Genomic DNA, 25,786 nt, shown 5'->3' on the forward strand with positions numbered 1-25,786 from the left:
GTTTTCACCTCCATGCACTCTTGGCTGGAAAGAAGTCCCTTGAAAACGTCACCTATGAAGCAGAAAAATGTTAGGTGTTTTATTAAAGGACATGATTTTTTTAGTAATTTCATCTGATGAAATGGGAAGTATGCCTAAAGTATTTCTGCTACATAACAAAACACGATGTTTGTTCTAAGGAAAAGCACAGCATGAGTGAGTTGAAAGCTGATTTGTCAGTTTTTCATTGAATGCCTGTTTTACTGAAAAAGACTGGAAAACAAATTATAGGTATTTAGACTTGGATATATGGCAGATATTGTATCTACAATGAATGAAATGGGCTTGTCACTTCAAGGAAAACAACTGACAGTGTTGGTTGTTAATCAAAAATTTGAGCTTTCAGAGAAAATTCTGAATTTTTGAAAACTTTTATCTTCTAGTATGAACTTGACAGCTTCCTAACACTCAAAGATCTTTCTAATGAGAGACCTCTTGCTAGCAACAAGTATGATTTCTCAATATTGTATCATAGGATGTATCAACATTTGGAATATCTGCACATCTCAGTGAACCAATATTTTCTAAATGACCAGTGTGTGATATATAAAACCGCATATGGGTAAAATATCCATTCAAAAGGGCAAGATAGACCAATGCACTTGAATGTAACATGGTACAAAAAGCTCACTGATACTAAAATAACCACACAGGCCAACAAAATGGAGAAAATAAATTCAAAGTAAAATTATCAGTACAGAAACCAGGTAGAAAGAATAAAACAAATGAGAGCTCTGCTAACAAGCATTTTGGCCAGTAGAAAATCTAGCCTTGATGCAAATTTTTGTCCAGAATGATATAACCTTGCAATCTAGATTGATCCAAGTAAATGAACAACCTCCAAGTTCCTGTACTAGAATTCTTGTAACCAAGAAACCTGAGATTTTAGATTACACATTGCAACTGATCAGCCTTCAAGAAACTACCACTTGCTGAGTTTTGGTGTAGAATCAAAGAAGGCTATCCATAGTTATCTAAAAAGGATATTAAAATATACTCCCTTTTTCAACACTGTGTATATTTAAAAAGAGATTTTTTTGTATAATCCCTTCAAAACAACATATCATTACAGATTTAATGCAGAGGCAGTTATGAGAACCCAGCTGTCTCCTATTAAAACCAGACATTAAAAAGATTTTCAAAATGGTAAAATATGCCACTTTATTTATTTAAAATATTCTCTAATTGAGGGAGAAGTTGGAAAATTTTTTTTAAGAGAAGAATGTTACTTATATTAACTTGCAATGGGATTCTTACCTTACTTTAAATGAATTAATAATTAAATGTTCCTCCAGTTTTCTAAGTTTTAAGTTCTAATATATAAATATCGACAGCTATAACTTACACAAATTAAAGTTCTCTGGGTTCCTCAATAATTTTCAGAGTGTAACACAGTCATGAGAGCAAAAAACTGAAAATTTCTTTCCCAGGGGTTAAGTGTAAAAAAAATGTGGCTGAGGACAGAGGCTGGGAGACATCAACACTTAGATGTTTGGGAAGAGAAGACTAAGAAGGAACAGCCCTCAAAGTAGAAGGAAAACTAGAAGGGTTTAGTGTGGTGGAGACCATGTGAAGATAGTGTCTCCACGGGAGATGTGTCCGTCAGCCAAAGGCTGCTGGAGGCAGAGCGCGGCAGGCGCTAGGACTGCTGGGTGTGCAAGATCGCGAACCTGGGGACTCTGACCAGAAACATTTCAGGGGGATGGTGATGGAAGCCTGACTAGAGAGACCAGATCCCAGGAGGTGATGAAGCAAATGCAGGTGAGCACAAACAACTCTTACAACAAGGTTTACTATTCAAGGGAGCAGAGAGACAGGGTGATAGCTGGTGGGGAATAAAAGATCGGGGAGCCAATTTTAGATGAGAATCTTACAGCATGCTTCTAGTGATAGGAAGATCCAAAAGAGAGAAAGGTGGATAAAGGAGGAACAAGGTCCTAGAGAGGCAAGCAGAGACAGAATGCGGGGGAATGGAGGCACAGCCCTCTGGCAGGAGGGACCATCTGTAGGCCCTGTGGGTCCTAGCCAAGAACTCCTCCTGCCATGTACTGACAAATGTCTCCACCTGCAATGGCTTCCCCCTTGACTCTACTTATTTTTATATTTTCATTTTTTAATTTAATTACTCAAATCATGAACATATTTTTCTTTTAAAAAAATGTAAACTATATGAAGAAGCAAGCCAAACCTCTCCCCCAGTCTCACCCCCATTCCTGGAGGAAACCCTGTCAGTTTAGTGTGATTTCACCCATACCCTTTCTTTGTGATTACATGCATATTTTTAAAGATAAATAAATATTTTGTTGGGATTTTCTCATAAATGACATTATATGATGCAAAACATACTACAAATTAACACTTTGCCTTAATAATTTTTTTTGAAGCATTTTGCATTCTTGTGCAATTCTGTATATTTCATAGTATGTTTGTTTTATTCTCCTATTGATGGACAGTCAGTTTAATTCCAATGCTCATTATTCCCAATAATGCTGTAATGAACATTGTGTAGTTCTCTCTGAATAAATATGAAAAAAATTCTGGATAAGAATGTGTACATTTTTAATTTTTCATAATCTCTCCAAAAGGGCCATGCCAATTTATATTCCCACAAATAGTGTATAAGAATACTTGTTTCCACATGAATGGAGCTGGAGGATATTATGCTCAGTGAAATAAGCCAGGCAGAGAAAGACAAGTGCCAAATGATTTCCCTCATTTGTGGAGTATAACAAGGAAGCAAAACTGAAGGAACAAAACAGCAGCAGACTCACAGACTCCAAGAAGGGACTAGCGGTTACCAAAGGGGAGGGGTGGGAGAGGGTGGGTGGGGAGGGAGGGAGAAGGGAATTGAAGGGTATTACGTTTAGTACACATGATGTGAGGGGTCACGGAGAAAACAGTGTAGCACAGAGAAGGCAAAAAGTGAATCTGTGGCATTTTACCAAACTGATGGGACAGTGACTGCACTGGGGTATGGGTGGGGACTTGATAATACGGGTAAATGTAGTAACCACATTGTTTTTTCATGTGAAACCTTCCTAAGAGTATATATCAATAATACCTTCATAAAAAATTTAAAAAAAATACTTGTTTCTCCCACATGCTTGCCAATACTCATATTGTCCATCTTCTTAATTTTTTCCAATCTGATAATACTTTATTGTTGTTCTAAAATGTAACCTCCTAGTGAATTTAAGCCTCTTTTCATAGGCAGTTGTGTTCACCTTGGGCTTACCTAGTTACCTCCTGTTCATGTTTCCATGCCCACCACTCAGGGTCAGTTCCTTTAGACAGCCTCTTCCCCCTCCCACTGAATGATTCTGTCTTGTGCTCCCTCCCACTGTGCTCCTTCAATGCCAATGTCTCTCACTCATCCTGTTTACCCGTTGTCTCCCTCCCCCACCCTCCCCAGCCAGACTTTGAGCACTCAAGTGCAGGAATCAAGCTTGACTTTGCTCTGTAGCCCTAGCTCCTGGCATATCACAAGGCACCACAGTAGGCACTCAATAAAAGGATTATTGATCAGTTCAGAATGATATCACCTTACATTTGTAGAGCACTGTACAATCTGCAGAACTCCTTCCCTTCATTTTCTCAGATTGCCTCAATCAAATCAGATTTGCAAGAATTAACATTTCAGAGAAAATACTAGGGACAAGGGAGGAGGAGTATAAACGGCATAATTGAATCACCAGCTGTGTGACATGATGCATATGAAAATAAACAAGCATAGCTTAAGCCCTGGGACTCTGAGTGTATTCTACAATAAATGTTCTACAAGAAATTAGCAAAACTTATTAAAATACTAAAATAACCACACAGGCCAACAAAATGGAGAAAATAAATTCAAAGTAAAATTATCAGTACAGAAATCAGGTAGAAAGAATAAAACAAATGAGAGCTCTGCTAACAAGTGTTTTGGCCAATAGATAAATCTAGCCTTGATGCAAATTTTTGTCCAGAATGATACAATCTTGCAATCTAGATTGATCCAAGTAAATGAACAACCTCCAAGTTTTTCTACTAGAATTCTTATAATCAAGAAACCTGAGATTTTAGGTCACCTTAATACTCACAGAGATAATTCATCAATATTCTTCAAAAATTGTTCTGTGAAACACTAGTGAAACAAGATGTTAAAGGGTGTTATGCACATTTTTAAAAAGATACCTAGGTCAAATAGTTTCAGAAATGCTGGTTTAAATAAAGGGAAACAAGTTTATTCAGTATAAGTTTTATCAGAACCTTTAATAAGCTAAAAAGTTCAGCATATCCACAAGGTGTAATATGAAACATTTCCTAAATGTATTTGACCACAAAGCTGTGTAGAATCTGTGCATTTATGAGAAAGGTACATCTCCAGAACAAGTATTTCACAAACAACCCTTCGAGAAGTGCTGTTTAGATTCTTAAAACAATTTTCTTCTATATCATAACTGATCTTTTAAGCTTTAAAAGCATTTACAACCTGAAATCTTTCAGTTCATCAGTTAAAGGTTTAGTTCATCAGTTAAATGGCCTAGAATCAAATCTGAGACTGAGAAAAGCCAGGAGGGAGACAGTTTTAACTGTTCCCAGCTCAGAGAAGGGCAGAGGAAAGTAGCTTAGTGGGGTGGGGGTGGGGGGGGGGTAACTGAACAGGTATGAAGCCTTGTCTGAATACAGCAACTCATGAATTATTGAACACAATACCCATGAAGTCTTTTCCCCTGTACTATTTTGCTGCTCCAGATTCAACATCTATCATGCTGTCTTGCTAATCTTTTCATGTCTGAACTCCTAGGACCTCCTCTATAGTCATCCTCACCCCTGCGCATACCCCTGCATAATTAGCCCATTCTAGTCTCTCTGAATACACAACGAATCATATTCTGCATGTTTCTCACTTTCAGAGGCTGAAATCCGTTGTTCTGTGATGCAGTGAAGTGGAGATCACACAGGGATCTGGGATGTGGCCAGTATCAAAGGCCTAGGAGGAATTTTTTAAGTTCTTTAATCCATCTTACTGGCTCCATACTGGCCTGACCTCCATTCACATCACAAAGAAAACAATTCAACCTTTTCTTAAAAGTTCCTCACAGTAGAGGTCCCTGGATAAAGCCTGTCTAGTTTCTAAGCTATCCAGTTTTGTCCTAATCCATTCCTGCCCGAAGCCTTCACATCAAACATTACCATTTATGTCTCGCTGATCCTGCTGCCAGTCTTCCGAGCTCATCTTTTTGTGACTTATTCCGTACGATTCAACTCAACAGGGCCTCAGAATTCATACTCAAACTAGCTGTGCCTCTGAAGAGAGGCAGAAATAGCCTCAGCAGCTTCACCAGGACCTGTTACATCAGGGTGCGCTGAATCATATCACAGTAGTTTATCCCCCAAACCTCTGATATGTTAAACCTTTGGGAAGCTGTCGCCTCTCTCCAAGCAGCTTCTTCTTTGAGTCAACATAGAATGTGATGATTTTTTTCAGTTTTAAATCATCCCCTTTAGTTTATCTGCATTATTCTTGAGGTTCATTCTTGATTTTATTCATTGTTTTATGTTTCTTTCAGTCAAAGTGAAAGGTGGAGGAGGTCATTAGAAGGCTCTCAGAGAAACTGGATTTTTGTGTTGCCTGAGTCCATATTGGAGAAAGCAACTCGTAGACATTCTGTCTGAGATTTAGCTATTTTGAATTTGGGTGTAAGAAATCAAAACCTGACCACTGCATCCTCACATGAGCGCCTGTACTTCCTGGGCCCTGCCGTAGATGGAGCTGAAAAAACAGGGACTTTCATGTGGGGTACTTCCAAGCCGGCTCCCTATGTTGAGGAAGCCAGTACCTTAGGCATTGGGGAAGGTGTGAGGAAGAAACCTTTCAAGTACTCCTCCTCTGCACCCCTCAAATTACAAGACTGAAGCAATCCCCTCTTTTACTAGCTATTAGTCTATTGGACTCAGTTTTGATGTGCCACAGAGAAAAAAAGGGAGAAACAAAAGATCACACTGGGAGACTTGAGTCCAAGAAGGGAAAGAGGAGCAAGATGAGGGGAATTTGAAATCAGATGGTCACCACAGTTAACCTTACTATGCACAGTATGCTCGGTTTCCCCTACTAATTCAAGGTCAACTGACCATGTATAGTAACTTCTATTAATCAACCTTCTCAGTTTGTAGGCATCTCAAAATATTTTATTGCATGCTTCTCAAATCATTATGTTGATCCGTCTATCTTCTCAGGATTCCTGGGCAATCCATGAGAAATTCAATTCCTAGAATTTTTGTAAGAGAGATAATGTATTTTAAGCAGTGATGAAAGAAAACAGTATCTTTGATTCTGTGAAATTCTTTCTACTGCCTATTACAGAACCTTAATCCCAAAATTCTAGATGATATTTCTGGTCAGAAATGTTAGTGGAATAATTCACCTATTGCTAAAGACTTCTTATAATGTATTCTTGTAATGAAAGATGCAACTAACTGTATCTTTAACATTAATATCCACTTTATTTATTCTCCATGAGCAAGTCCAAGAGAAACAATATTTTGGCACATAAATTCCTTTTTTTAGAGTTATCAAAAATACATTTATGGCTAAGTATTGGTAACAATTACTTTCCCAAAGGAAAATAACCCCTCTTTATTGACCGTGAAATTATTTTAGGATTGGACTCAGATCTAATGTCCATTTCCCATCTGGTTTTTCAAAATATAATAAAATAGCCAAGGCAGAGGGCATAAATGATGCAGTGTATGAAGTATTCATTTCAGGCTCTGGGTAAGATAGCAGATTGAACAAAGCATTTACTTCTCTCCCTTGAGAAACCCCACTAAATGACAGTAAATGAATTTGTCCACAAGGACAAAGAGAACAGAAAGAGCTAACAGCTGCAAAATGTTGGAATCCAGGCACCAGAAGAACAAGTGGCAGCTGACTTAGTTGACTGAGGGAAACTGCATCCCAATTAGAAGGAGGAATGCCAAGAAGAACGGCAGAACCCCACAAATACTTGGAAACTGGCTACATATGGTAGCTCTAGAAATGGAAGTGAAACAAAAAAACAGAAATATTGGTTGAAAGATTACTGAAGAAGCAGTTAGAGCCTCAGCTCCCTTCCAACTTTACAGAGGTGGGCAGCTGCCCCTCCCTTATCTAAGATCAGACTCGATGTTTATTCTCTGTAGATGCTAAAATAAAGGGCTTCTGGCCTGAGAGACACAAGACACAAGGGAGGCCACCCAACACTCACCTGCACTGAATTGGAGGGCCACCCAGCCCCAGCCCCCAAGGGTTGGCAGCCCGGCTGGACACTGGAAGATCCTCCTCCAGGCAATTTGTACACCAAGAAAGAAGGCTCCAGAGACCCTGAAAGCTAGGGTTCCCGGAAACTGGCCCAGCCAGCCCACCCAACAGTGAGGACCTCTCTTAACAAGCCACACCCAGAAGCACTTTCCAATCAGCTTTTGAGTTTTTAAACTTTTAGATATAAACCACCTAGGGGCATCAGACATCTGAGCGAAACCTTGGATGTGAAAGACAATACAAAAATACAGAGAAAAAACAACTTCAAGACAACAGACTATTACACTGTTTTCTACGGTGAAAAAAGCTTACCTCTAATTAACATCCTACTTATAAAAATAGCCAAAATTAATATCTTCAAAAAAATAAGGTATTTCATTCATATTGCCAGAACATTATGTTAACATTAGAGAGATACTCAAAGAACAAAAAATATCATGTGGAAATGACACTAGTGATGTAAGATGATTTCTTAGGAAGGGCTGAAGGATAAAGTTGGGGATATGATTCAGAAAACAGAACAGAAGACAAAGAGATGGAAAGTAAGACAGAAAAACTAGCAAAGTTAGAAGACCCGATACCCAAATAATAAGAGTTCTAAGAAAAAAAGGAGGGAATCATCAATTAACTAATTCAAGAACATCTCTCAGAACTTAGTGAGATGAATTTCCAGGTTGAAAGGGTCATCAAATGTCTAACAGTATAAATGGAAAGAGAGCCACACCACGCCTGTCATCATAAATTTCAAAACACTTGGAACAGATGCCACTACAAGCTTTCAAAGGATGGAGGCCCAGAACAGTTCCAGAGAACACTGGGAGGTTAGAAGTCAATGGATCAATTCCTTCAAACTTCCGAGGAAAAATGATTTGGACCTAGGATTCTATAATCATCTCTTCTGTTTACCTATTGTGTAACAAAATACAACGAATTTGATTTTTTAAACTAGGTGCATGGGTAACTTTGATTTTAAAAAGTAAAATAAATCATTCAAAAGTCTACCACAATGCAAACATCCCATACTTAAAATATTGCTCAGACACCTTGGGCTTTTATTAAGAAATGCTATTATTTAGTTCCTCAGACTTCAAGAAAAATACTGCTTTCAGGGCATCTTAAGTGCCCAAACCTGACACATGCTCACTGTTCTGAAGCACTGGCAAACACTATAATACAATGAGTGAGATTTACATGACACTTAAAAATAAATGGTGATTTATGCAAGGTTCTGAGATATAAAGCTATTATAATGAAAAGAAAATACAATACATTTGAAGAGCATTCAATACTTCTGAGTTTAATTATTATTCACTAGTTTATACCTGGTCTCTTGTTTCAAAAATGATTTTAGGAAGTTGATAAGAATATAGAAAACATAGCATTAAATTACAGTTAAATGCAATTAAAGCTTGGCAAAAGAAGATAGAAAATCAAAGATGGCACAAAGAGGAAACAAGAAAATGATTTAAAATATGTGTAATTATAGCCTGATACTAGTCACAAATTTGTCCCTAAACCCTGTGTCTATTAGACTCAGCTACAAGTAAAAGAGAAACACCATATGGGTGGTTTAAATAAGAGAATACATGAATTTATTTATCTCACATGTAAAAGATCAGAGATGTGCAGTCCAGGTCTGGTGTGGGGGCTCAACTCTGCAGCTCCTCAGGGATCCAGGTCCTTCCAGCTCATACTCTGTCTTCCCAATGTAAAACTTATCACCATATCCAATATGTAGCATTCTCATTATGGGCAGCAGAATGGAGAAAGAGGGCAAAGAAGGAACAAGGGTTGTCTGCCAATTCTTTCCTAAGAAACAATCCCAGAAATTGCTGATGATACTACCACTTCTATTTCATGGCTCAGAACTTAGTGAAGTGGCCACTCCTAGCTGCAAGGGAAGCTGGGGATAGCGGTCATCATTCTGGCATGCTCATGTCCTGCTGAAACTTCTATTAAAATGGATGAACTGGAGAGGTGAATCTGAAGGGCAAGAGTGTCTGCCACAGCTTCACTGCAGCAGAAAGAATAAAAGGAATATGGTCAGTTCAAAATACAAGAGCTGGTAAAGATGACCAAATACTTCAGAGGCTTATAGCAGCTCTTGGTAAAAAGACTAGAAAGGGGTGACTCTGGAGGTCCTCATAAAAAAGAAAGTATATAAAGAACAAACAAACGACAACAAACTAGAAACAGGCTCATAGATATAGAGAACAAACTTGTGGCTGCCAGAAGGGAAGACAGGAGACGGTGAGGGACAGAAGAAATAGGTGATGGAGATTAAGAGATACAAGTTTCAGTTATGAAATAAGTAAGTTACAGGGATGAAAAGCACTGCATAGGGAATATGGTCAGTAACACTGTAATAACTCCATAAGGTGACAGATGGTAACTACATTCAGAATGATGAGCATCTCATAATGTATATAATTGTCAAATCACTATGTTGTACACCTGAAACTAACAGAGTATTTTATGTCAACTATACTTCAATTTAAAAATAAAGAAAAAATTAATCTTACCATATCACATGCAACCCATTTTATAGGACTGTTTCTTGTAATAATTCTTAAAAATGCATCGACAATTTAGAGAAAACATATCTGCACAGATTTGATTTTGAGTCTATTTCCATCACATTTTAAAAAATCATAATAAAAACATGCTTCTTTGAACTTCAGTATGTTAATATTCTGATGTTAAATACATGCATATATATTTGTTTCAGAATTAAAGAAAACTCTATTTACCTTCGTTTACGGAAAAGAAACCACTGCAATCACAGGGACTACCAGAATATTTCAAGAAATGGTATGTAGTTTTTCACTTCAGCCTTCACCAATATGCTTTAATGATTAACTTTATTTTGTAAGTACCACAAAAGCTCAGAATTCAATGACAAGGACCATAGACTAAGATAAACAGTCTCCCTTTCCAATACCATGGCCCTGTTCAAAAGGGACTACAGGATTAGAGCCTTTTACCCATGGCAAAGGAGAACAAGAACAAGATGCACTCAAGGCATAGACCAATGGGCAGCTGGGCATCCAACAGCAAAATTCTAGAAAGGCCAAGGTGCAGGGCGTTCGAGGCTCAGTTGGCAAGACCTAAGTGAGCATAAGCAGAACAAGGGCTGAACAAAATCAAGGTCACTGGAAACCTCTGTGCTCCCCTTCAGTGCAAAGCCTCCCACATTTCTACCAGGGTTGGAATTTTAAGAAAATTGCTAAGTGTTTGTGGCTGAAATCCCCAAAGCCATTCAGGGAAGGAATGTGTTTTCTGAATGTTGTGAAGACTTGCAGGTCTCTATCAGCTTACCATGTTTCCCTGGACATCACTGTCTAAGGCCCTTGCTTCTTACCTGGTGGTTCTCACCACACACCTTGGACCTAGATGCAATCCACTGCCACAAGATTTTGATGAAACTCAAGCTGATTGATAAGCCAATGCCTGGCCAGTGCCTTAATGAATTGCTAAGTAAATGTTCTGTGACACCGTAATGCAGAGATGGCAAACACTTAGGGTGTATGTTGCCACTCCATCTTCCTAAGAGGAGGAAGATCTTACTAATCATCCTTGGAACTCTTGTCTGCTACACCCAGATTCCACCTCAGAGATTCTCACAACACAGCACTCTTACAATCATGATCAACAGATTAGACTTGGCACACCAAGCTGAACCTATTTGCCATCCCTGTTACCATCTCTAATCAACAAGATGTTAAGGAATTTTCCAAGTGGTACAAGTTTTAACTAAATATATCACCTACAAATACTGTGTTTCTTTTAACAAATATTCTATACAGAATAAATGTTCTACTATTCTAAGAACAATATAGGATTTTTTACTAATAAAATAATAGCTGCTCTTTATTGATCTCTTACCAAGTGCTAACACTTTCTGTATATATTTCAGCTTATTTTTTAACAAACTTGGAGGCTTGGTGTTATTATATTTCTTCAATTCTAAGATAACACTGATATAATAGCTGTGGAGAGTGGTAAGGGAAGAAAAAGTAAGGAAAACAAGCTACAACATACATGTTGACTACAGCACCCAACCCAATATAAAATGTGCTAAAATATATTCCTCAGAATCAAGGAATTATTATAAAATGTGCTAAAATATATTCCTCAGAATCAAGGAATTATAATGATATCCACAGCTGAGAGAATGGGCATAGAGAGACCAGGAGCCTTGTCTGGGACCACAGAGGTAATAAACTGCAGAGCTGGGATTTTGTGGCCAGCCTGTCTCCCTCCATTCAGACACCACAAATATAACACAGTCACTGGTCTATGATCAGAGATAATCTATGGAAAAGATTGGCCTCCCCTCTCAGCACACAAACACAACTGACAATTTAGCAGAAAGTTTTGACTGAACCTGGCTGTTAATCATCATATATACAAAGTGAACTTCGCCCCTTGCACTTGTTCTTCTCATTTAGTGAGATGCTAACAGCTCCAACACCATCCAGACCTCTCTGTCAATGTGGACCATAGACACAAGGAACAAAAACACCTACGTAGGATATTATGCAGCTCTAGAAAATGATGGTTAAAAGCCCATATATTTTCAGTTATTTATTAGACAAAACACTAACAAAAGAAAAATCAGGGTATTAAATTGGATAGTATAATTCAATTTCTACTATATTTGTTTTTGTTTTTGTTTTATTTTGGTATCATTAATCTACAATTATGTGAGGACACTATGGTTACTAGACTCCCCCCATCATCAAGTCCCCACCACACACCCCATTACAGTCACTGTCCATCAGCGTAGTAAGATACTGTAGAATCACTACTTGTCTTCTCTGTGTTTTACAGCCCTCCTGTACCTTCCACTCCCTACATTATGACTGCTAATCACAACGCCCCTTTTCCCCCTTTGTCCCTCCCATCCCACCCATCTTCTCCAGTCCTTTCTCTTTGGTAACTGTTAGTCCATTCTTGGGTTCTGTGAGTCTGCTGCTGTTTTGTTCCTTCAGTTTTTTTCTTTGCTCTTATACTCCACAAATGAGTAAAATCATTTGATACTTGTCTTTTACCACCTGGCTTATTTCACCTAGCATAATATCCTCTAGCTCCATCCATGTTGTTGCAAATGGTAGGATTTGTTTTCTTCTTATGGATGAATAATATTCCATTGTATATATGTACCACATCTTCTTTATCCATTCATCTACTGATAGACACTTAGGTTGCTCCCATTTCTTGGCTATTGTAAAAAGTGCTGCGATAAACATAGGGGTGCATCTGTCTTTTTCAAACTGGAGTGCTGCATCCTTAGGGTAAATTCCTAGAAGTGGAATTCCTGGGTCAAATTGGATTTCTATTTTGAGTTTTTTGAGGAACCTCCATACTGCTTTCCACAATGGTTGAACTAATTTACATTCCCACCAGCAGTGTAGGAGGGTTTCCTTTTCTCCATAACCTCACCAACATTTGTTGTTCTTTGTCTTTTGGATGGTGGCAATCCTTACTGGTGTGAGGTGATATCTCTTTGTGGTTTTAATTTGCATTTCTCTGATGATTAGCGATGTGGAGCATCTTTTCATGTGCCTGTTGGCCATCTGAATTTCTTCTTTGGAGAAGTGTCTATTGAGCTCCTCTGCCCATTTTTTAATTGGATTATTTGCTTTTTGTTTGTTAAGGTGTGTGAACTCTTTATATATTTTGGATGTCAATCCTTTATTGGATATGTCATTTATGAATATATTCTCCCATACTGTAGGATGGTTTTTTGTTCTATTGATAATGTCCGTTGCTGTACAGAAGCTTTCAGCTTGATATAGTCCCACTTGTTCATCTTTGCTTTTCTTTCCCTTGCATGGGGAGATATGTTCATGAAGAAGTTCCTCATGTTTATGTCCAAGAGATTTTTGACTATGTTTTTTTCTAAGAGCTTTATGGTTTCATGACTTACATTCAGGTTTTTGATCCATTTGGAGTTTACTTTTGTGTATGGGGTTAGACAGTGATCCCGTTTCATTCTCTTATCTGTAACTGTCCGGTTTTGCCAACACCAGCTGTTGAAGGGGCTGTCATTTCCCCATTGTATATCCATGGCTCCTTATAGTATATTAATTGACTGTATATGTTTGGGTTAATATATGAACTCTCTATTATGTTCCCCTGATCTGTGGGTCTGTTCTTGTGCCAGTACCAAATTGTCTTGATTACTGTGGCTTTGTAGTAGAGCTTGAAGTTGGGGAGTGAGATTCCCTCCCACTTCATTCTTCCTTCTCAGGATTGCTTTGGCTATTCAGGGTCTTTGGTGATTCCATATGAATTTCAGAACTATTTGTTCCAGTTCGTTGAAGAATGCTATTGGTATTTTGATAGGGATTGCATTGAATCTGTAGATTGCTTTAGGCAGGATGGCCATTTTGACAGTATTAATTCTTCCTAGCCAAGAGCATGGGATGAATTTCCATTTGTTAGTGTCCTCTTTAATTTCTCTTAGGAGTGTCTTGTAGTTTTCAGGGTACAGGTCTTTTACTTCTATTATATTTTTTAACATAAAAGAAAAACTAGCTGTACATGAAAAGACTGGTAGAAAATATTCCAAAAATTATATTTTATTATAGAAATAATGACTATTTTTATGTAGAAATAATGCTTTTTAGTTACATTTATACACATAGTTGGTATTTTAAATTATTAAAATGTGTAAATTATTATAAAAATATATAAAGCATTTATATGGCAATAACATTCATTGGTTAAATGAATGTAGGAACATTAAGGGGCCTGCCCAAGTTCCCAAGGCTGAGGGTATGACGTTAGGTGGAAGTGGGATTCTGCAGGCAGTAAGCTCCTTTCTCCTGCACCTACAGACACCAGCATTTCTCTCTCTCATAAAACCCAGGCATGTCACCTCCACTTCACTACCTACCCACGATGAATGCAGGGATGTTTTGTAAAATTAAAAAGACCAAAGTAGGATACACCAGAAAGTACTCAGTACAATTTATAGCAGACATTCATCCTTTTGTGATATGTGGTCTTGACAGCATTCCTTTAAAATTCAGATTGTGGAGATAAAAGGAAATAGGAGATGGGAGGAGAGCCTACTCATGAAAAAACATGCATGTCAAAATTTGATCCAAACCTGTGGCTTCTGTCAGACTTTTGTCTAATGAGAAGATGCCAGGAGGTAAGGAAGGGATGATTTCCTTCCTTGTCTTTAAATTTGCAATCCTTAGAAATACACAGAACATACACTTTGTCTAGTACAACTTCTTTGAAGGTGCTTCTTGACTGTTTTTCTAAGGAAAATTCCAAAAGGATTTTTTTTTAGTTTTTTACAGATACTCGTTATTTAGTGTTCTGGTTTTATTCTCCAGCCCCTTTCCTTAGTTTCTACTGCCTTCCCTCACTATGCACTTTCTTCTGATATTATGCAGCGTGTAACCTGACAACCCACGCCAAGTTATTTCAATTACTCCCCAGGGTTTTTATTAGATATAGGAAAAGCCAGCTTTCTACATCCTGCATATTTATGGCTACACTTAGTTTTCAGAACCAACAACAGAGAAAGAGGAGAAAGGGAACAAAGTGTTGAATGGAATATTAAAGTGTTTCTTCAAAATTGTATAGTAAGGATTAAAGAAACAGCTCTTATTTTCATCTTGATGTTTATGTACAAAATGTCAAAAATTTTCATAGATGCCTCTACCATGAACCACTGCCAGCTATTATAAAGCATTTTAAAATGTAAGTGTTGGCGTCACCTTCAATTTGGTTACTCATTCTCTGGTGTGGGGGTTAGGCACATCAAGCCCCCTGCTAAATCTTTCCAATTAACAAAGAGATGGTTTGCAGCAGCTCTTACAGCTTCCAACATGCCAAACATCCCAGGCAGGAGGGGCCAGTCCATTGAAGGGGAAAAGGGCCAGAACACCGAAGGGCTGACTGGCTCGTGCAGAACATCAGCTTACTTCTAGAATGCAAAGTGAGGCCCAGAGAACAGGAGCCTCCTTGTTCTCCCATAAAATCTTCTCCTTTCTTTGCAGTATCAAATAGCAGGTAGGTTTTAAATTTAGGTCCTGGAGTTGGTGTGTGATTTGGACAAGTGGTTCAATCTCTCAGGTCTGTTTCTGCATCTCTAAGGTGGGGTATCAGGGTTCAATGAGCACAGTTGCCAGAGGCAGCCTTGGGATCTCATTCTGGGTTGTCTAGACAACAAGTCTGCACCCCATTCTGCTGAGGGAGAGGCTGTACCCAAACTCAGTGGGGTGAGGAGTTTGGGAAATGAACTCAGCCTTGTAAGTTTTCCTTTTGTCCAATAAAGCCAAGCCCTTGCTATGTCACATGACATTGTGAAATTCATCAGAAAACCCAGATGGGGCCCACTTTGCACAGAGGGGAAAATAACAGTCCATATCTGAACTACATGAGGCTGTTGTAAGGTTGAATGGGGAAAATGCAGTGCTTCCTAAACATCCATTATCATTGCTAACTCCACCTACCATCTGTACTGTTATTTACTCAGCATTTTTAAAAAATCAATCACTTTTTCAGTGTAAATTTTCTTTTTTTAAAGAATCAAGTAGATTTGAAAAAAACAAAAATTAATTTAAAAAATACATGTCTGTGATGGGAGTGTCTGTGGCTCCCAGAGCTCAAAGGCAGAAAGAAGGGCTTCTAGGATTGGGTCTCCGGGCCCCTGGGGACAGTGGGAGGATAGGGAGGGGCAGCTGGCCCAGCCTGGAGAAGCTGGGAGAAAGAAGGGGCTATCTGGAGGACGAAGTGGGGCTCGGGATAAGAGGGAAAGTGATGGGAACTGGTAGAGGACAGGTCTGAGACTAGAAGAGGGGAGCTGGGGCAAGACAGGGCTGCAGAGGGAGCCCTGGGGAAGGGGAGATGGTACTGCCTGAGATTGGGCTCAGGGCCCCCTCTCTAGGCTCGAAGAAAGGGCAGGATTAGGGCAGAGGGGCGTTAGAGCTGAGGGCAGGGCAGCTGAGGACCCCTGAGGATGTAGGGCAAGGGATGGAAGCTATGAGGTGGGAGGAGGAAGAGAACAAGCCTTGGCTAGTTGAGCAGGTGCTCTAGAACATGCTGGAAGGAGGAGCAGATGAAGGGTTTCACCTCTCCCTCAGAGATGATGACCCCTCAGAGACTAGACCTTTAAGTCAATATCCAGCTGGGAAGGCCACACAGCAGACATGGACTCCAAAACCATCTCCTATACCTACTCAGCATGTTCTGCTCTCTGGGGCCTCATGCTCAGCAAGGACTCAGTGAATGTTAGCTTTTATGCAGCCCTCACTGTGCTCGCCTGACCTCATTCCCCACTCACACGCCCAGCAGAGCCGACCACTCCATTGCACAAGCCCATTGTTCCTGCCTCTGCTGCTGTGCTTTCCTGGGCTTGGAGCTGAGTTACTTGCTCCCAGTTTGTCTTCGCAGCCTGACTGTGAGCCCAAGCCGCTTGGGAACCCTGTTCATCCTTCCAGCAGCTGAGTGCAGCCTGTGCTGCACATAGTAGGGACTTGTCAACCTGACACACTTTTTTTCTTAAAGCCAAATAACTCTCGGGGTTTACATTTAACTTCTGAAGAGAAGAAAAGCATACACAGTAATCTTTTGCCAACCTGAGTATCTCCACGGTGGGCAGAAACCATGATTGGCAAGATTACAGTTCATTTAAAATGAAGGGTTAAAGTGGTATTCAGTATGTAATTTAAACAAAAATTTGTAAGTCATCTACTTCCAAAGAAACAAGACTCATCTGCTTTAAAAAGCAAGTAAACACCAGTCCCTGAATGTCTGCGCTGCAGCCCGCGGAATGGGGCCACTCTTGACTGGCCGGTTTATGGGCCACACATAGGATCGCTTCAGTTTCCAAATGTGACTTCATACTACCTTGGAATAGAATGTCTTTTTCACTGGCAGCCTTCCTCATTTTGTTTTCACAATAGCAAAACCTTGGTGTAAACACCTGTTTTGAGTTTTTTGTTTTCAGAAAGTCAAGAATGCTTACTAGAATTTTTCTTCTGGTCCCAATCTTCCTACAATGTGAGGCCACCCCTCTCTCTACCCATATGCTTGTCCATTTACTGGGAGAGTGAGGAGCAGAGACTAACTGAAAGTATACAGATATAAAAATGGAGAATTTTAACAATAAAATGTGTATGTTTGCAGCTTCACTTACCCAACCCTGCCCCTAATGCCTTGGCTGACAATGAGATTTGATCTTGAACCTCTTCTGCACGTAGTTTCCATATGTGTAAAATAAAGGGCTTAAACCAGATCATTTCAACTTCCATCCAAGCTCTGTGATGCTGAAATTCTAAATCATTGTGTTTTACATTAGCAATCCTCAGACTCACTCCATGTGTTAGTTTTTTGTTTTTTAATGTAATTCATTGCTGATATTTAAAAATCCGGAGCTTTTTACATAAAAATCCCATTTACTATTTCTCTTAGCATATTGGCAGCTGTGGTAACACAGCCCCACTCCTGCCTGGTAACCATGGGCCGCAGCTGAGTAATGGCCACTCCTTTGTGGGGATTACATGCAGTACACTTGGCCACAGCTCTGGCTCTGCTCCCTTCGCAGTGGGCTCAGCTACCTGGCCCTGTGGCCATTTGAGATTTTGACCCCTCTCCCAAGTATACATAGCTAGGAATTATTCAAGTTCAAGTGGACCTAGGACCTCAATGCACAAACATCAGAAAGTGCAAACACAAGAAATAGCTCCAACAAGTGGACCAGGCCCTGGGTGAGCAGCAGGAGAGAAGCTGCCTCTGAGCGGTATCCTAACAGGAGCAGCCCGGAGGGAGCAGTCCATCCTTCTGCTGAACTTGAAGAGATCTGACAGAAAGGATTTTGCCTCTTCAACAAGCAAAAGAACTGTCAGAGGCACTTGCCCTGGGCAGGAACAGCACTATCAGGACTTACTTCAGAGCCAGAAAGAAAATGTTGATGTCCCTTCGGGCCCTAGGCAGTTAATCGTGTGTTTTACCCAGAAGTGCTGCCCAGCACATTCACTGGTCAGGGCCTGCCCCTCCAGGGCCACCCATTAGCAGGGTGTGTGAATTTAGCTGATAGTTGTTTATGTTGCTATTGTTATAACTGCTTTTATAGACTTTAGCTACTACTGAGTCCTGCTGGCTTAGTTCAGACTGCTTTAACGAAGTACATAGACTGGGTGGCTTTTAAACAACAGAAATGATTTCTCCTAGTCCTGGAGGCTGGAAATCTGAGATCAGGGTGCCAGCAGCGTGGGCAGGCTCTGGTAACAGCCTCTTCCAGGATGCAAAATGCTGACTCACCACCATCTCCTCTGATGACATGGCAAATAGAGAGCAGACGGGCTGTCTGCCTCTTCTTATAAGGGCATTAGTCCTGTGCACTAGGACTCAGTCCTCTTGACCTAATTACCTCTCAAAGGTCCTACCTCATAATACCACCACAGTGGGGATTAGATTTCAACATACACATTTTGGAGAGAAACATATTAGTTCCTAAAAAGTATCTTCTCTAAGCAAAACAGTTTACTAAGTACTTTACTTACTCTATCCCCATTTAATCCATAAAGCAACCCTATTTTACAGATGAGGAAACTAAGGCTCAGAAAGGTTAAGTAACTTGCCCAGATCCATTAACTTGTCAGTGGTAGAGCTTAAACCCATGTCTCTGTCTCATACCAGACATACCAGAGTTTATCTGTCCATGCTCCTAGCCATGCCATACTGTCCACTTTTTGGATTCTGGCTTCAAAAGCTACCATCTTGCTCTCTAGGACAACCAACACTGGCCCTGAAGGCAGCTGAATGTTAGAATTAAATACATTAACTCAGCATTCTGTGCCAGCCTTCTTTATCAAAAGTGGTCCTCTCGGAAAGGGATAAAGGCAAGAAAAAAGTAAAAGAAGAATAAAGACACAAACTATAGAATATTAATCTAGGCTTACCTGAATTCAGTTATAAATATGAGGGCTTATTATTTTTATAACCCCCATGATCTCTATTCTAGAACAAAGTAGTTTTGTACCTTTACGTGGCTAACTGACCATCTGCTCTTGTATTCTTACCAAAAATATATAACCTGAATTTAATCATGAAGAAACAAAAGACAGATCCAAAGTGAAGGGCATTCCACAAAATAATTGGCCAGTACTCTTCAAAAGTGTCAAGGTCATGATAGACAAAGAAAGACGGAGGAATCAGTCCAAATAAAGGAGACTGAGAGACAGGAAACTAAACAATATGTGATCCTGAATTGGATCTTGACCCAGAAAGTGGTCTTTAGTGGGACACTAAGTTAAATTTGAATTAGATTAGATGATAGTACTATACCAATGTTAAATTCCTGATTTTGATCATTGTTCTTTGATTATGAAAAATGTTCACATTTAGGGAATCTGTATGTGCAAATCCTCTGTCTTATTTATTATTTGACTTCTGGAAATCACCTCAACTTTCTGGAAATCATTTCCAATGAAAATTTTAAGACACCGTTTTGAAAGCTACAGAGTATAGGAGAAAAGCAAAGAAGCCACCTTTACCAAGCAGAAGTAGACCCTCAGGGAATATTTGGTGAACACAACTACTAGGTTGAGTATGTTGTCTCAACCCAAAATGTTGAGAGAAGATGACAAATTATATGTAACAAAACAACTAGGACATGTCTGTTTGGGAGCTATGATCCAGTGTGGTCACAACAACAAAGACAGATTTTAATACCTATTTCTGAGATGCTTGATCTATTATAGATATTGTCAATGTTGGCAAGCATCAAAACTGGTATTTCTCCTAAGGACCAATTGTATCTCCAAAATACAATGTTTAAATATAATAGAAACTTTTGAAAGAGAAACATTTCAGTTTGTCACATTTCATATAGATATACATATTTCCCTCCTTTTATTAGGGGACCACATTCCCATCTTTAATATTTTCCAGGCTTTCAATTTCAAAGAATCCTTAGACAATGGACACATTCTGATCCAAGTGGGACTCTTTCTTAGGATTTATCTATACAACCCTTCCTGGCTTCTCTTGTTCCATGCAGTTCATCTCAGTAAGAGCAGTTCACGTGGCAATAACTGTAAAGTGAAGAAGGTGTGCTTTAAAGTCTTCGGTTAGTTCAAGATTTTTATCCTGTATCTCTTGAATCTGCATACCTGCAGAAGCCAATTCAGAAGCAAGTATCTTCTACGGTTTTATGTAACTGTGAATGGCAAGGGGTCCTGAAGTCCTGGGAGATCTTGTTTAGGACTTGAGATAAAGGACATAATGGGGAAAGCTCAATGCTACTTGTGTTGATACCTTAAATGAATTTTATGGTTTTTTATAAGCTCCAAGGCATTCTGGGATGTACATTTTACCTCTGATCTCTTTTATTTCCTTTCCTCTCATTTTTCACTTGATTTTGCCCCTGCCAATCCCTCTCTTTCTAGTATTGCAATAGGTGCTAGAAACAGAAAGATGAACAAGATGAAGTCCTGGCCTTCAAGAAAATTATAACTAAAAGGAAAAGAGAGACAAATAAGGAAACAATTATGGTTCTTACAAATGACACTAATATAGAGGTAGGTTGAGGCCAGTGGAGGTGAGAGACATTTAACTCTGCCTGGAAAAGGAGAGGGAAACTTCACAAAGAAGGTACATTTGACCATAGAGCCATGAAGGAAAAAAATAGGTATTCAGAAAGCATAGGGAGGTGGTGACTCAGTGCACAGAGGCTCCAGGGCACAATATCTTTGGGGAAGAGGGGCAGAGAAGTTCACTGTAGCTAAAGGATACTTGTGAAGCTAAGTCAAGAGACTAGGAGGTAGAATAGAGCCACACTGGGAAGGCTATTACATTCATTTAAAAAATATATGTTTGGGGGAATCATTTATCTGGTTTGTCATAGAAATTCAGAACCATGCTTATGAATTTGAAAGCATTTTCAGTAGTGGAAACATCATCAGAAACTGTCACAACAAACAATTATTAAGTGCCTACTATTTTGAGATGAAGGTCAATATACTAGTCTGAATCTGCTTACTTCAAGCAAACATTTTTAGAATAATAAGGAACTTAAATTTCTCACAGCCGATTTTTTTTAGCTGGATTATACAAATCATGCTCTTCAAAATGCTTCCTGAATTATAAAAATGCAAGCAAAATTTGAATTATTTAAAATCTTATTAAAGTCAAATAAATTTATTAGAGTTATTTTAGGTCTATGTATGACACCATGTTTCTCATGAACTTCTTATACTCTAATGCATTTGAGTTCCTGGTTCTGGGTACGATAGAGTTAGCACACTCCACCCTGTATGTCGCACTGAATATGGCCATCAAACCTGGACAGAATGTATGGGAGAGATATTGAAGGACCTCTGGAGAGTAAATGGTAGCAGGCAGATTGAAAAAGAAAACCAGAATTAGGAATACCACCAAAACAGCAATGACATTAGCATTTTGTTGTCCTTTGTTGATTTCTGATGAGAGATCACATCATAAGAAATCCTCTAGTTCTCACTCTAGAAGTGGGAAATGGGTTTCCTGGCAGTGACAGCGTTAACAGTGGGGACTTGTAGTTGTCTAAAATTCTAGGGGGAGGGATTTCCTCTCCAGTTGGAAGAGCTGTGGCCTCAGGAAGATGTGGCAAACCCCCTATTTCATATTTTCTCACGCTGTCCTCCTATCACTAGGTTCTACCACAAGCGGATTTGTAGAAAGTGCATAGGAGAGTGGAAGAAAAAAAGTTAGGGCTTTAGGATAGAAGAGGGGAGCCCAGGGAACCAGAAATTACTAGAAAGATCATGGGGAGGAAAGAGCTTGGAAAGCAACCCCATGAAGTTGTTCATGAACTCTTGGGTTCACTCTTGAGCTTCAAATGCATGGATCTGATACTTAGTAGCATTCCAAAGACTTTAAGAATGGAACTAAGGCCATCCTAGTTAGGAAAAAGATGAGAAGCGAGGCAGAAACCTCCTCCCCAAATCACATATAACATGAAAATACAGCAAATACAACTAATATTGAAAGAGTGACCTGAAGACTGCAGAACAGACTGCCTGTAATTGAGGAAAAAAGAAGACCTCACAGAAAAGGGTAAAGAAGCAAAGCCACGATCCGGCAGGATCCAAGCACTCTCCCAATTCCAGCTCACAGCCAGGAGAAAGAGAAACAGAGCGCGGAGGAAGTAGAAGCCCAAGACTGCTAAATACCCACCCATGGAGATCTGCTCCAGGAGCAAGAACCCATATTACATGGTGCTCTGGAGAGTAGTGGGGTTGGAAAGCAAAGACAGGCAGACTACTCAGAGAGACTGAGATTCCAGCTACCTGTGAAGAACAGGTATACACAACTGGCCACTCCAGAACAAAAGAAAGGCAGACACTTTGAAAGACTTCCCAACACTGAGAGGGGTATTAAAGGTGAAAAATTACACAGAGCTTGCTGCTCAGGAGAGAGGGCAGGTGGACAAAATTGCCCCAGCATACTCAGCACAGCAGGCTGGGAACTTTCAGGAGCTTCAGATGCTCCTTCACCCTGGCTGGCAATGCAGCCCAGAGGTCACCCACTGTGATACACAGCCTGAAGCTCCTTCCTCCTGGCAGGCACCAGTCCACACACCTGCTGCTCCTGCCATCACACCAGGCCAGTCAGAGGGTGGCCCCACCTCCAGCAGCTACAGGGGTGTAACACAGAGGTTCCTCCCTGTGTGCTCGGCCCACTGGACCTGGCAGTGGAGGCAGGCACTTCAGCTGGGAAGCAGGAAGAAACTCTTTCCTACCAGCAGGTGCCAGTGCTACTTGCCTGCGACCACTGCCATTACTCCAGGTGCTTGACAGCTCCAGGGAGCAGAGCTTCTGTGCATTAGAGGGCGCCGCCTACACAAAGTTATTATTCCATGAATACAACGAGGCCTGAAAGAATGACAGAAAGAAAACTGCGACAGACTGCCTACATCTGGGGGAAAAAACCACACCATTGTTCCAGGTGGTAGGCAGCTACAGAAAGTATAGCTTCTGGGCACTAGAGGGAGCAGCCTACACAAAGTTATTATTCCATAATAATCATTCAGACTATGAAACAGCAAAAGAATTTTGTATAAACCAAAATCCCTCACACACCAGAAAGAGAGTTAAGTGAAAATGAAATCACCAATCTTCTTGATAAAGATTTCAAAATAAAAATCATAAACATGCTCATAGAGATACAGAAATATATTCAAGACCTCAGGGAGAAATTCAAGAAAGAGATACAAACTTTGAAAAATACAGTATCTGAAATGAAACATACAATGGAGGGATCTAAAAGCAGACTAGGTGAGGTAGAGAAGACAGTAAATGAAATAGAAATTAGAAAGTGGGAATACAAAGAAGCTGAGGCACAGAGAGAAAAAAGATCTCTAGGAATGAAAGAACACTAAGAGAACTGTGCAATCAATCCAAAAGGAACAATATCACATTATAGGGGTACCAGAAGAAGAAGAGAGAGAAAAAGGGATAGAAGGTCTGTTTGAGGAAGTAACTGCTAAAAACTTCCCCAATCTGGGGAAGGAAATAGTCTCGCAGGTCATGGAAGTGCACAGATCTCCCAACACAAGGGACCCTAGGAAGACTACATCAACACATATAATAATCAAAATTGCAAAGATCAAGGACAAGAAGAGAGTATTCAAAGCAACCAGAGAGAGAAAAAAGACCACCTATAAAGCCCATCAGGCTATCATCAGACTTTTCAGCAGAAACCTTAATAGGCCAGAAGGGAGTGCATGATAAATTTAACGCATTGAAACAGAAGGGCTTCCAACCAACAATGCTCAACCCAGCAAGATTATCATTTAAATTTGAAGCAGAGATTAAACAATTTCCAAATAAGCAAAAGTTGAGGGAATTTACCTCCCACAAATCTCCCTACAGGGTATTCTAAAGGGACTTCTCTAGATAGCTATCAACAGAGAAAATAAACCATACTAAAGGAAGTAAACCAATCAATTACTAATCAAATGCAAAATTAAATCAATTACCCACAAAGTCAGTCAAGGGATACACAAAGAGAACAGAGTATGACACCTAATATATAGAGTGGAGAAGGAAGAAGGGAGAAAAAAAAGAACCTTTAGATTATGTTTGAAATAGCATAATAAGCAAGTTAATTTAGACTGTTAGATAATAAAGAAACTTCCCTTGAACCTTAGGTAACCACAAATATAAAACCTGCAGTGGCAATAAGTACATATCTTTTTTTTTTTTTTTTAATAGTTAAGATGAATCTTTATTTTTAAAAAATAAGATGATAAATTTTACACAGTGTATTTTACTTCAATAAACTGCATGTTTCTAAAAAAGTGCAGATACAAAGAAATGTCTAGAGGATAATTTAGTCTTGCCATTCTTACTATTTCATTTTGACTCTGTCTTGTTCCAGTCAATTTACATGAAATAATTTTGATTAGACAAAACATTTTTAGCCTGTGTCTAACAATTGGAAATCAGAATTATAACAAATACTTAAAATTTTTGTTGAATGTATTTTTTTTAACATAAATGATGTATTTTTAATAAAAGAATTTTCAAACGAAATTTAGTTAGAAGAACAGCATTGCTTTACATTTTTTTCCAAATCTCTGGTTAATAAAAGGCAGATGGAATTTCATAGCTGTCTCTTTCAACCTGTTACAGTATGCTGTTTTGGTTGAAATTTGTGAAGAAAAATCTAGCTTATTACAGCTATGTAGTTGCAAAGGAGAAGAGTATTTTTTTTTTTTTTGAGAGGGCATCTCTCATATTTATTGATCAAATGGTTGTTAACAACAATAAAATTCAGTATAAGGGGGTCAATGCTCAATGTACAATCATTAATCCATCTCAAGCCTAATTCTCGTCAGTCTCCAATCTTCTGAAGCATAATGAACAAGTTCTTACATGGTGAACGAATTCTTACAGAGTGAATAAATTCTTACATGGTGAACAGTACAAGGGCATTCATCACAGAAACTTTCGGTTTTGATCATGCAATATGACCTATAAACCATCAGGTCAAATATGAATATTCATTTGATTTTTGTACTTGATTTATATGTTGATCCCACATTTCTCCTATTATTATTATTATTTTTATTTTTAATAAAATGCTGAAGTGGTAGGTAGATGCAAGATAAAGGTAGAAAACATAGTTTAGTGCTGTAAGAAGGCAAATGTAGACGATCAGATGATCAGGTGTGTGCCTATGGACTAAGTATTAATCCAGGCTAGACAAGGGCAGCAAGACATCCACAGATACAGAAGATTTCTCTCAAAGCAGGGGGGGTGAGGTTCTGAGCCTCACCTCTGTTGATCCCCAAATTCTCACCTGATGGCCCCCCTGCGACTGTGCCTGTCTTAGGTTGTTCCTCCCTTGAGGAATCTTACCCGTCTCTGGCTAACCAGTCATCTTCCGGGGCCATACAGGGAAATGTAAAGTTGGTAAGTGAGAGAGAAGCCATATTGTTTGCAAAGGTTAGCT

At 39.4% G+C, this 25,786-nt stretch overlaps 1 protein-coding gene across 4 annotated transcripts in view; it reads left to right on the plus strand.

The window, feature by feature from the left end:
• The window catches only part of AOAH (acyloxyacyl hydrolase), a 162,845-nt gene that overhangs the window by 89,528 nt on the left and 47,531 nt on the right, over positions 1–25,786 (plus strand). For all 4 annotated transcript variants that reach the window (XM_073238597.1, XM_017661440.3, XM_037027507.2 and 1 more), the window contains one exon: positions 10,047–10,129. In XM_073238597.1, coding sequence (XP_073094698.1) covers positions 10,047–10,129 — 83 coding nt within the window. The remainder of the gene's footprint in view (positions 1–10,046; positions 10,130–25,786) is intronic.

The sequence above is a fragment of the Manis javanica genome, chromosome 6 (genome assembly GCF_040802235.1).
Source record: "Manis javanica isolate MJ-LG chromosome 6, MJ_LKY, whole genome shotgun sequence".
Classification (NCBI taxonomy): Eukaryota; Metazoa; Chordata; class Mammalia; order Pholidota; family Manidae; genus Manis; species Manis javanica.